The 12,302-nt window shown below is 46.5% G+C and overlaps 1 protein-coding gene across 10 annotated transcripts in view; it reads right to left on the bottom strand.

Annotated features, from left to right (window-relative positions):
- Positions 1 to 6,273: 6,273 nt before the first annotated feature.
- The window catches only part of Kansl3 (KAT8 regulatory NSL complex subunit 3), a 34,202-nt gene continuing 28,173 nt past the window's right edge, over positions 6,274 to 12,302 (bottom strand). For 7 of the 10 annotated variants that reach the window (XM_052745165.1, XM_052745162.1, XM_052745169.1 and 4 more), the window contains 4 exons: positions 12,119 to 12,228; positions 11,501 to 11,723; positions 11,051 to 11,184; positions 6,275 to 8,238 (listed from right to left, as the gene is read on the bottom strand). In XM_052745165.1, coding sequence (XP_052601125.1) covers positions 8,218 to 8,238; positions 11,051 to 11,184; positions 11,501 to 11,723; positions 12,119 to 12,228 — 488 coding nt within the window. In that variant the 3' untranslated portion in view covers positions 6,275 to 8,217. Of the gene's footprint in view, positions 8,239 to 11,050; positions 11,185 to 11,500; positions 11,724 to 12,118; positions 12,229 to 12,302 lie in introns of all 10 variants that reach the window. The other 3 variants (XM_052745166.1, XM_052745163.1, XM_052745164.1) reach the window with 1 other exon arrangement.

Raw genomic sequence — 12,302 nt, 5'->3', positions numbered from 1 at the left:
TTTAATATAATATACAATTTAACTCCTTAAATCAATTCACCCTGTATCTATTTTTGGCCATTTCCTTGGAATAATTCCATTCCAGAGAAATTTGTTGTTCATGGGCTTCCTCTTCTTGAGATGACTGTCTCCTCCATGTCCAGTTATTTGGAGTAGTTATCAAAGTCGGCAAGATGAAAACCAAAACTTCCATTCTACTGAAAACTATGGACGGCAGAGTGCTGTCACTGAGGTGGAAGGGCGAAGGGATATCTACCAAAGCCCAGATAACAAAGCCATACAACTCCTCCCGGTGTTAGAGGGACTATGTGAAAACAACTATCAAGACAACCCTCCTATTCCAAGCAGGCTAGCATCTGCAGAGTCCCAGTGAGAAGCCAAAACCCCACCTGCACCAGGAGTGAAGGCGTTTCCACCCCATCTGAGGGTCCAGGAAAGCCAAGCAGAGGAACCAGACCTACACCCACCCCCGGCAGGTAGAGTTCCCCCTTTACCCTTAGGGCAGAGTCAGACAAAGACTGAGGAAATACAAGGTCTAAACTAGATCTAGGGATTCAGAAGTCTCATTCAAAACCACACAAAGCGCATACCAGGAGCTGAAGAAAAAGACAAACAACAACAAAAACAAAACAATCCCAACATCCGAGGGGGAGGGGGAAAATTCTCAGCACAAATAATAGACAGCTCACAGATGCCATCATCAAGGTGACATAAAAGCAGCTGTAAAAAATCAAAACAGGGCCGGGCGGTGGTGGCGCACGCCTTTGATCCCAGCACTCGGGAGGCAGAGCCAGGCGGATCTCTGTGAGTTCGAGGCCAGCCTGGGCTACCAAGTGAGTTCCAGGAGAGGCGCAAAGCTACACAGAGAAACCCTGTCTCGAAAAACAAAAAAAAACCAAAAAAAAAAAAAACAAAAAAAAACAAAAAAAAATCAAAACAGGCCGGGCGGTGGTGGCGCACGCCTTTGATCCCAGCACTCGGGAGGCAGAGGCAGGCAGATCTCTGTGAGTTCGAGGCCAGTCTGCTCTACAGCACAAGATCCAGGACAGGCTCCAAAACTACACAGAGAAACCCTGTCTCAAAAAAAAAAAAAAAAAAAAAAAAACCCAAAAAAACCAAAATGGTACGGTGGCTCACAAAGCCAGAGGATCTCATAGAGAGACCTATCTCAAAAACCAACAGCAAAATGGAGTCACTTGTGCCATCTATTGTGGGGATGTATTAAGGCAACTCCATGTAGTTAAAAGGGAGGTTTATTTGGGGGTTAACTTACAGCAAGTAAAGGGATTGGTTACAGAATCCGGGAGAGGTGTAGCGCAGTCCAGTGGTGTTCTCTGGAGAGCTCTGCTTGGTCTACCATCCAGCATCCAGGATCACTGGGAACCAAGAGAGCCAGCACATCTGGATCTTATGGGCTCCCGGGCGGGGTTGGTCATAGGTAGGCATGACAGCTATGAGAAGCCTCACTAGAGGTAGTACTTCCAGGTCAAAGCTGGAACAGCTACCCATTACAGCCATCCTTCCAAAAGAAACCAGTGTTTGGGCTTGTATGTGTAGCTGCCTGTCACCAGCTAGATAACCATCACTTTGGCTGCTTGTATTCTACTTCTGGTATTTCTTCCAGGCACAGACGTATCTCCAGAATTTTCACAGCAGTCTAGCATCAGACATTCCCAGACAAAGGACAGCTATAGAATTAGTTGACCTTTAGAGGCACAATTAAATCAAGTTCTTTAAACAGTAACAGAAGGAATCTTGACACATCAGTAAGAAAGAGCAAGGGAAGGAAAGGGTGAAAATGGATTAACCACAAGACTTTTTTTTTTTCCCCCAAATTACCTTTGAATAAAAACTCAAAGCCCCGTCTACACAGCAAAAATTAAGGCCCTGTCTGGCGAGGCTCTGAAACTGTAGACAATAGTTTTAGAAGCAGTAGGAAGGGCCCAGTGTGGAGTCTCAGCGTTAAGTGTGAAGAATGGGATAAGGCACAGGGCTGTGGTGCAAGGACACATGCTCATCATGCACAAGGCCCTGGCTGGACTGCCAGCAACATAAAGCAAGTTATGTCATAGAATGTAACACCTCAGAGCACACATCAAGAAGGCTGTATAAGGAGATACACTAAAAAACACTATAGGCCAATCAAAACTGCATTCTAAAAAGAAAAAGTTCAAGAAACCCACAATGGCAGGGAAAAAAGAAAACAAACAACAGAAAAAGAGGCTGACTGAAGCCCTGACATATCTATAATTATATATAATGGAAACAGTCTAAAGCCACCAATTGAAAGATTGTCAGAGGGAAAATCACATGCTAAATGCAGTCAGTCCACTAGACGTTCATATCTCATATAATCATATAGGTAAGTTTAAAACAAAGAATGGGAAAAAAATATACAAACACTAATCAAAAGAAAGCCAAGGGGCTGAGTACACCTCAGTGTGTACAGGCCCTGGGCTCTGTCCCAAGCAAAGGGCGTGGGGATGGAGAGAGACAGAAGTCACAGAAAGACTAATACAGACTTCAGAGCAAAAGTTAACACCAATAGACAGGGACATTACACAATGATAAATAGGTCAACCCATGCAAAAGACAAGGGAACCCCAAATGCATTTGTACCAAATAGCAGAACTGAAAAAAAGATTAGAGTTGGAGATTTCAACACCACCCTGACAGAACATGGCAGAATATCACTGAAGGTTCATAAGAACACGGCTGTGAGCAGAATTGTACTGACATCTATAGAACCTAATAGCATCAGAATAAACATTCCTTAAGTGTCCACAGAACATAGGACAGAGTGGGCCACAGCCCAGACCATAAGCAAGTCTCAGTAAATGACAGACCAAATGAGCCATCATGCACACATTGTTAGACTGACAATATAAAAGACATCAAGTGGTAGTGAGGAGGAAAGACAGCATGTTTCTCGTACTGCGGCTGGGAATGCAAAACGGCACAGCTATTCCAGAAAACAGTTAAGACAGTTTCTTATAAAACTAAAACTTTACCAGGGGACCCAGTTAATCATACTTCTGGACATTTACCCCTGAGGAGTGAAAACAAACGTTCACACAAACTTGCATACAATCACTTGCTAAAGCCATCAAGATGCCCCCCAAGTTCTCTGGCCTCAGATGCAGAAGCAGGTGGATGAAGGGTGCGTTTTATTTTGCAAAGCATGGCAGTAACATGCAAATGCTGTGTTGCTGCTGTGGCTCTAAGGCCTCTGCCTTCAGAACCTGTAACAGATGTGGCTCAAGAAAAGTGTAAATGGAGAGTGAAAGCCAAGACAGGACACTGGGACTGGACAAATAAGACATCTGAAAAATCACCTAACAGAGACTCAGACAAGGATTCTGTGAAGGAACAACAGATAAAACCCAAGAGGCCAGCTCCTGCAGCATCCAGCTCATCTTGAAGATTTTAATGACTAATCATAAGACACATGCTCTGGTTCCCTCAACAGGCTAATGCTTATGTTGTGGCATACCCACACCATGAACGCTACTCAGCAATAAAAGGAATGAACTATATTAAAAACCCTTACACAACTTGGACAGACATCAAAAGGATTACACTGAGAGAAAAGAGACCATCTCAAAGGTCATGTGCTGTACAGTTCTATTTATATATTACTCTATTTACGGAGCCGTAGAAGGGATTAGTGGTCGCTATGGCAAAGATGGGCAGTGACTATCAAAGGACAGGACAAGAACCCTGTGCAAAGGAACAGTTATGCCTTGACTGTGGTTGCAAGACTACGGTGACAGAGAACCACACACATATTGAACCAACATGTGCTCATTAAAAAAAGAAAACTGTATGTGCATTGTAGCCATGGCACAGTAGCGCTGGTCAGAGGAGGGCTTTGGGGAGCTGGTTCTTCCCTTCCACCTTGTTGAGGCAGGGCCTCTTGTCTGCAGCTGCACGGTGAACTCCAGGCTAGCTGGCCCACAAGCTTCCAGGCAATTCTTGGTTCCACTTCCTATCTTCCTATAGGAGTGCTGATATTACAAATGCATGTAACCAATCCAGCTCTTGATGTGGGTTCCGGGGAATACCAACTCGGGTCATTGGGATAATGAACTAGGACCTTTACCCTCTGAGTCATCTCTCCAGCCCTTAATTTCCTCATTTTGGTATACTAGTCGGGTACAATGCAAGCAGTGGGGGGAAAGTTGGGGAGGGCGCACAGGTCCTACACTACCACATTTGTTTTAATAAAAAAATTTTTGTTGCCGGGCGGTGGTGGCGCACGCCTTTAATCCCAGCACTCGGGAGGCAGAGCCAGGCGGATCTCTGTGAGTTCGAGGCCAGCCTGGGCTACCAAGTGAGTTCCAGGAAAGGCGCAAAGCTACACAGAGAAACCCTGTCTCGAAAAACCAAAAAAAAAAAAAATTTTTGTCTTTATGTACCAACCCGTTCTGCCTCCCTCCCCTTCTACCCCCCCCACCTACCCCCATCCCACGCCCAACCCCTCCTAAGAGGCTAAGGCCTCCCTGGGTAGTCAATACAGGCTGGCACACCAAGGTGGGGTCGGACCTAGCCCGAGCCTTGCATCAAGGCCGAGTAAGACATACACTATCACTCTTACGGCATATACACAGCAAAACAGCTCAACAGTTCATGTTTCTTACTACTTCTTTTAGAAAGGCAGTGATATGAATTGCATGACTCACTGGACTGTGGGGTGGGTGGGATACAAACCAGCCCCTAAGAAGGTTCAGTTCAATCGGGCTGTGTTTGGAATTAGAACTCAGAATGGAAATCCACAAAGGAGTCTGTGCTGGACAGTCCTGGGACAATATGAAAACACTAATCCTGGAGGGCACCAGACAGATGACTCAGCAGTTAAGAGCATACACGTTGCTCTTGCAGAAAACCTGGGTTCAATTCCCAGCACCCATCTGTAATACCAGTTCTAGGGAGTCCAACAGGCACACAGATGATGCACATATATGCATGCAGACAAACATTCATATAAGGTACAATAATTAAAATAGATAAAATTAAAAACCAACCAAATCCTGAAAACAAGGCCCCAAGGCAAGCACCCTGTCTCTAAGATGCTTTCTAAAGTCAGACTCTGAGGGCCATGCCTATAATCTCAGCACTCATGAGGCTGCAGCAGGAAGATTGCTGGAGCTCACCCCTGGCCTAGGGTAAGAACCAGTCTAAAAACAAGGAGCTGGGAGGTGAAGAATGCCCAGTGAAGGTAGTACACAAGTCTCTGCTTCTTCCACCCTGCAGTCCTAAAACCCGCCCTAGAAAAGGGCATGGAAAGACAACAAAGGCTTGTTCTTTTTTTTTTTTTTTTTTTTGGTTTTTTTCAAGACAGTTTCTCTACGTAGTTTTGGTGCCTTTCCTGGATCTCACTCTGTAGACCAGGCCTGCCTCTGCCTCTGAGTGCTGGGATTAAAGGCGTGCACCACCACCGCCTGGCATGACTTGTTTCATTTTAACTGTATCAATTTGCCTCAGATTCACTATGCAGCTGAACTGTCCTTTAACTCCCGATTCTTCTGCTTCTGCCTCCTGACTGCAGGGATTACAGGCATTTGCTGGCATACTCAGCTATCATTCCCTTTATAGGTGAGGAAAAAGTGTGTGTGGTCTGTTCTGGTCTGAGATGGAAGACTAAGAAGGATCTAAGGATCAAAAGGCGTGGAGGAGGTCCCTCTTGCTACAGATGCACAAGTAAGCTCAAGGTTAGAATCCACTTATCCTCCTCTAAGTCACTTCGGGGTCAAAGGGCAGCCTTAGGATACGCAATTGTCTGTTAGGATGAACAGTGAGGGATCCTACCTACTGACTTGAGGCCTAGAGAGAGCTCCACTCCAACAACAATTGCTCTTGGCCCGATGGGAAAACTGAAAAGAGCCACATTTTCCTCACTTCCTAGGTTGGTCTCCATTTCAGGTCTTCCATCTCAGAACCCAGGACAGAAATCAGCCCACACCTCTTCCTCAAGGGGTAGTGACATAAGGGAGTGGCAGCTGGGTGTGGCAGTAAATGCCTATAATCCCAGCATTCAGGAGGCAAAAGCAGGAGAATCAGGAGTTAAAAGCCAGTTCAGCTACACAGCAAATCCGAGGTCTGCCTAGACTACACGAAACCTGCTTTTGTTTTGATGTTTCTTAAGAATTACAGTAACTAGGCCTCAGCATCTGACAGCAGCAAAATAATCTCAAGCACCTACCACCTCTCCACTACACAGGCAATTCCCAAAGCATGCAAAATCAAATGAAAACAAGCTGAAACAATGCAAAGTTGTTTTTTTTTTTTTAATTATTTTTGATAATGAAAGATCAGACCATCACTATGGCTCACTTCTATGAATTCATCCACCCCCAAATTATTACTGCAATACAACCAAAGGTGGACAAGTCTCTGCCCCTGTGACCTCTTCTCAAAGCCACAGACAACTTCATGGGGGCATTTACAATACATCTGTTGCCCGAGAATTTAAAGCCTTCCTGATCCTTCTACACACTCCATAAGAGTATTATCTTCTGAGGCTATGCCCTCAAGTCTGCCACAAGACGGGTAGGGTAAAGCGAGTTTCCACTTCTGACAGTGTGGTTTGAGATGGGCTCTGGGGAATGTGATCCACAGACTCCAGGCACTTCCTTGGTGGTCAGTCCCTCAAGGTGAAGATCAGTATGTTGTAGCTCCCCTCCCTCAGTTTTGCAGCTCTTCAAGGTACATAGGTCAGGCCTCAGAAGTCACCCATGGGATGTACACAGATTCACCACCAAAGCAGGGTACAAGTTTTCTTTGGTTCCAGAACACAGGGGCAGCATCTCTCAGGAGCAGCCCCTCCAGTGTTGTTCAAGCTGTTCTCCTAAGTCACAAAGGGTTGTTCAGGGCCCTCTGCCAACCTAAGTGATCCCTCCAAGTTTCACAGAGCCCCACAGTCTTATCCTCTCTCTTTTGGTGGTTATATGCTCTGAACTATGAAGCTCTCAAAGCCTCAGCACTAGAGGCCTCTTCCAGATTTCATACCTTCTCAAATTCACTGAAGGCCTTCTGAATTTCAGAATACAGCCCCACGGTGAAGCAAGCACTGTGAGTGCAGCTCCACAGCCAAGGCCAGGGTGGAGCTTGGAGAGCACCCCCTACTCCTATCACATGTCTCTGACCTGACTTGCCTGAGGCTCCTCAACACTAGTTTCCACTCAGATTACAGTGAGAGGCTTTGGTGTAGCTGTGTATGGCCCTGTCAACGAAATCACACTTGAGTTCCCTTATTTCTCATCTTGACGGAAACTTTCTAAGTATGAAAAGGAAAGGAGCCTGCTCTGGAACACAAATTCAGAGCCAAACTCCAGGCTCCATCTGCACAGTGTCCTAGGAAATGAGGCTCAGCTCCATCTTCAGTGTCCACATCACCAGGGACCATGATCTGCAAGGCTCAGGCTGGCACCAGAGCCTCACACAGTAGTCACTACCACCTCCCTTCTTCTAACAGAAAGACAAAGTTCCAAGGAAAGGAGACCAACTCTGAAGCACAGCCTTCACTGTCCTACCGCTCCAACTCCTACAACAGCAGCATGGGAGCCGGTCAATCTGCTTCGTCGCCAGGCACCAGAGAGGACTCTGACTTGGCTGACTCCACTTCTCTAGCTAATCTTAGGTCCTCAAGTGTCACGCAGAGTCCCAAGCCCGAACTGTCAGCAGCACAGGGTCTGAGGGTGTGTCTTGCCACCCATTTCCTCTGGCTGCTCCATCCCTCATCTTCAGTCTTTTTGGACCTACAGGCTCTGGTACAGACAGTGCACAAACCATGGTGAAGAAGAAGAGGGGCCTGCTAACAACCGTTCCTCACGGCCCCAGCAGCTGAGGGGCTCAAAGCCGACAGCCCAGTTCTCCCTGCCTTCCTCATGAACTGCAGTGAGCAGCTCTATACTGACACTGGGGTCAAATGACAGTAGTGTTGGGGTAGAAATGCCAATAATCCACACACGGCCAGGCCTGCTGGGGATTCCAGGAACCAACCTGCTGGCCCTGGACAGTGCTCCCCTTGCTGGCACTATATCACCTGGCCTAATGCCCTCTCAAGACCCAGAGGCCCAACCCCAAAGACAGCGGGTAGAAGGTGGAAATGACTGTCTTTAGGATGTCTTCAGACACTCAGACGGCTCAGCAGGACCACACGGTTCACCTTGAGGCAGCTGTCACCAACCTGGTAAGGAGGACATATTGCTGGCATATTCAGGGTGCTGGAGGCAGGCGCTGTGGGCAGAAGGGTGAAAAAGGGTTAAAGCTTGGCCAGGCTAGACCCCTCCTCTGACCCACTCATCTCACTCCTGTGAACTTAATCCAATGTAATAATCAACAGGAAAGCAGCAGCACAAGATAAAGACCCTCTGGTGTGATGTACTTAGCAGAAGGTGGGTTCTGGAGTCAGGCTCACCTGGCCACTCCTTAGGGTAAGGGGCTCACTAGCTCACAGGCTCTGAGCTTTCTTTTCCTCACCTGTGCACACAGATGGCAGCACCTGCTTCCTAGGATTACGTGAGATAACTGCACGAAGCATCAATAGTATAATCCATGCTCAACCACAATGATCAGTTAGTTCTTAGCCTTTATCACACCCAAGGACAGGAGAGGAACGCACAGAAAAGGAAACAGGTGAGTGACTAGACAGAACCAAAGGGAAATTTCCACGACCATTCTGACAGTATCATTTTTAATTTTTAGGTCCTGGGAATTTTGGAGGCACGAAGGATAGCAGACTGTTGAGGCCTGCAGCCTGGGAAGAGGGATGGCATCTTTTCAACAAGTCTACCATGTTTCCCTGTTTCACACTTTCAGAAACCTCAGGACCACAGTGAAAATGAAGAACATGGAAGGGGAAGGATGAAGAAGGGTTGATAAACTGACAGAGGATCCAGGACAAGGCTCCACACAGGAGGAAGTCATTGTCCTGATTTTAAGCGTAATTGGGCAGGGACTACTGCAAGGTTGCAGTGAGGCCAACTGCCACAGGCAACAGCTAGAGGAGGGCTTCCCAGTCTGCCACCATCATGGTATGGTCAGGAAGACACAGAGATTACAGTATAAACAAGGAATCCATTCTCAGAACTATGATGTATGGCACAACATAGTCTTCTTCCATTTGCAGCCCTGAGTTATCAGGACACACAATAGCTCTTTCCCATTAAGGAAACATGATGGAAGCACTATTTAGTCCAGAAACAAGGTAATTAAATGCTTTCATGGATACAATAAAAATTAGCTGGTACTTACACTCTTTAAAATCCATTCCTTGCACGAGTACTATACTAAGAAATCTTAAAATTAAAAAGAGAAGGAGGCCGGGCGGTGGTGGCGCACGCCTTTAATCCCAGCACTCGGGAGGCAGAGCCAGGTGGATCTCTGTGAGTTCGAGGCCAGCCTGGACTACCAAGTGAGTTCCAGGAAAGGCGCAAAACTACACAGAGAAACCCTGTCTCGAAAAACCAAAAAAAAAAAAAAAAAAAGAGAGAAGGAGGAGGAGGACAAAGACAAAAACTACTTAAGATAGGTTCCCACTGGCCCAGGTCAGCTGAGGATGACCTTCTGAGTCTCCTGACTCTATCTCCTGGATGCTGGTATTATAGGCATGCACCACTTTGCCTGACTTAATTGGTGTATTTAGGGCTTCAATGCATGCTGGGCAAACACCTGACCATTCTCACCCAAAAAGAACTGTTTTTTCATTAAATGAGCCAGACATGATAGTTCCAGCCTTTAATCCCAACACTTAGAAGGCAGGTTGATGTCTCTGAGTTTGAGGCCAACCTAATCTACATAGCGCGTTCCAGGCCAGCCACAGCCACATACAGTAAAACCCTGTCTCAAACAACAAAACCAAAATTAGGTAAAATACCATTATCACATATAAAAAGTTAAACGCATGAGGACAAAAACCCCAGTACTTAGGAGGATGAGGAAGAATGCTAAAATAGAGACCAGTCTGAGCTACAAATGTGAGAGCATGTCTCAGAAACAACGAGCCGGGCGGTGGTGGCACAAGCCTTTAATCCCAGCACTCGGGAGGCAGAGGTAGGCAGATCTCTATGAGTTCGAGGACAGCCTGGTCTACAGAGCGAGATCTAGGAAAGGATCCAAAGCCACACAGAGAAACCCTGTCTCAAAAAAAAAAAAAAAAAAAAAAAGACACAAGATAGAGTAATTCTGAGAGAACCTCAACTGAGGAAATGCCCCAAGACTAGCCTGAAAGGAGAGCAAACTGAGAAGAGAAGAGCCTACTATTGGAAAGGGGAGTGTATCCTTTCCACTGGCTTCTACTTCACTGGAGAGTCCATTTACTAATGTTAGTCAGTCTAGAGTTTCTTCTGTGTGTGTGTGTGTGTGTGTGTACTGTTGCTGACTAGTTTTGTAAAAGAGCATTTCAGGCCGGGTGGTGGTGGCACATGCCTTTAATCCCAGCACTCGGGAGGCAGAGGCAGGAGGATCTCTGTGAGTTCGAGTCCAGCCTGGTCTACAAAGTGAGTTCCAGGAAAGGCGCAAAACTACAGAGAAACCCTGTCTCGAAAAACCAAAAAAAAAAAAAAAGAGCATTTCAGTCTTTGTAGAATACAATAGAAATAGTTTTGGGTTTTTGTTGTTGTTATACACTGCATCAAACAGTACAGAAGTGTTCGTTCTGTTCCTTGGTGCTTTGATGGACATGACCTTCAGGGCCTGTTCTGAGGCAACGAAGACAAACAAGGTCTGAGAATCGGCCTCTACTCACCAGTTCTGAATGAGGAAATCAAGAGTGGAGGAAAGAAGGAAGAGGCAAACACACAAAAACATTATACCCAGTCATGGCCATCCTTGACTATTCACAAACTCAATCCTCACAACAGCTAGGAGTTTTATAGATAAGAGAGGTCCTGCCTTGCTCAACGTGAAAAAGCTATAAACCTCAGGGTTCAAATTTGAATCTGGTCTGTCAACAAATTTAGTACAATGGCAGCTATGGTCAACCCTTTGGCTGGCCCCAAATTCACCTAGAACTGGAGCTCACTTCCTGGGTCCATCGAAGCCAACTCACCTGTGAGCTAGAGGGCAGCATCTGGGAGGTGGGCTCCTCGGATGGTGCTGCTCCTGAGCCTATAGGGCTTAGCGTGGTGATTCTGCTTGGCTGGCCACGGAGTGTCAGAGTAATGGTGGTGGGGACCTTTAAGCCTAAGTAAGAGACAGACAGACATAGATACAGAAGACAGAGGATTCATAGCCTCTTTCAGGTAACAGTTTCTTCCCATATAAAACATCCTCTTGGTTTCCTTCCTGGGTGGGTAGGTCTACCCCTATCAGTCAATTTGAAAGGCAACAGGAAACTTCCTGTGTTCTCTAGACCTCTCCGGGGGCTGGGCTCCACAGAGCTGAATCTAAGAATCAAGGCCAGGACCATGTGGTGCTGGGTTTACACCTTGCCTATGGCTAGTGAAGTGCTATGGAAAAACCCAGATCTGCAAGTCCCCATTATTTTCATGAGACTCACCTGATGCTTGGTTAGAAATCTGAGCTAAACCAGGTAGGCTGCTTGCCAACTTAGCGAGGCCCCCATTGGTCAGCAGCTGGTGGATAGCAGTGGGCTTCCCACCAGGAGTGGCAGCCAAGGAGGAGAGAGTGGTGGCCACAGGAATGGTACGGACGATGGTGCTTGTGCCTGTGGTGATGGCACCCAGGTTCTGCATGGGGGTTGGCAATTTCACACTGGCGGCCTATTGGACACATGACAAGATGATCAGAAGTTACTACCCAACAGAACATTAGAGCCTGGAGAGCCCACAGCTACTATTAAAAGCTAACACGCATAGTGCCCACCACATGTTAAAGTGCTCTTCCAGGCATTTTGCATATATCATCTTTAATCATCACAAATACATGAGGGAGCTAATATCATTACCTTATTTTATAGATAAAGAAATAAGACAGAGAAGTTAAGAATCTCACCCAAGGCCATACATACAGTAAGTCACAGATTATAACATGTGGTAGTTTTTTGGCTACATATTTAGAAGGTTCTTTGTTCTTAACCCACTGACCCCAGACACAATCTCCCTGACAAAATTAAGGAGTCCTAATCCCGCACTGCCAAACACAGCAGATGATATACCTGTGGGGCTGGCCCTGGAGAGGGACTTCCTGGGAGGCCAGAGGTCTTGCTGCTAATATCCTGTAAGCTGAAGCTGAGGCCTTGGAGGAGGCTGCTGGCCGAAGTAGCCCCTAGGAGAGGACACAGCAAGTAGCAGCAGAGGTCAGTCACTCAAGCAGGCACCCTTTCACCCTTACCAACAACT

Source organism: Peromyscus californicus, unplaced genomic scaffold, assembly GCF_007827085.1.
Source record: "Peromyscus californicus insignis strain IS unplaced genomic scaffold, ASM782708v3 Scaffold_19__1_contigs__length_69161282, whole genome shotgun sequence".
Classification (NCBI taxonomy): domain Eukaryota; kingdom Metazoa; phylum Chordata; class Mammalia; order Rodentia; family Cricetidae; genus Peromyscus; species Peromyscus californicus.
The sequence above is the reverse complement of the archived record's forward strand: the minus strand, read 5'-3'. Positions and strand labels throughout refer to the sequence as shown.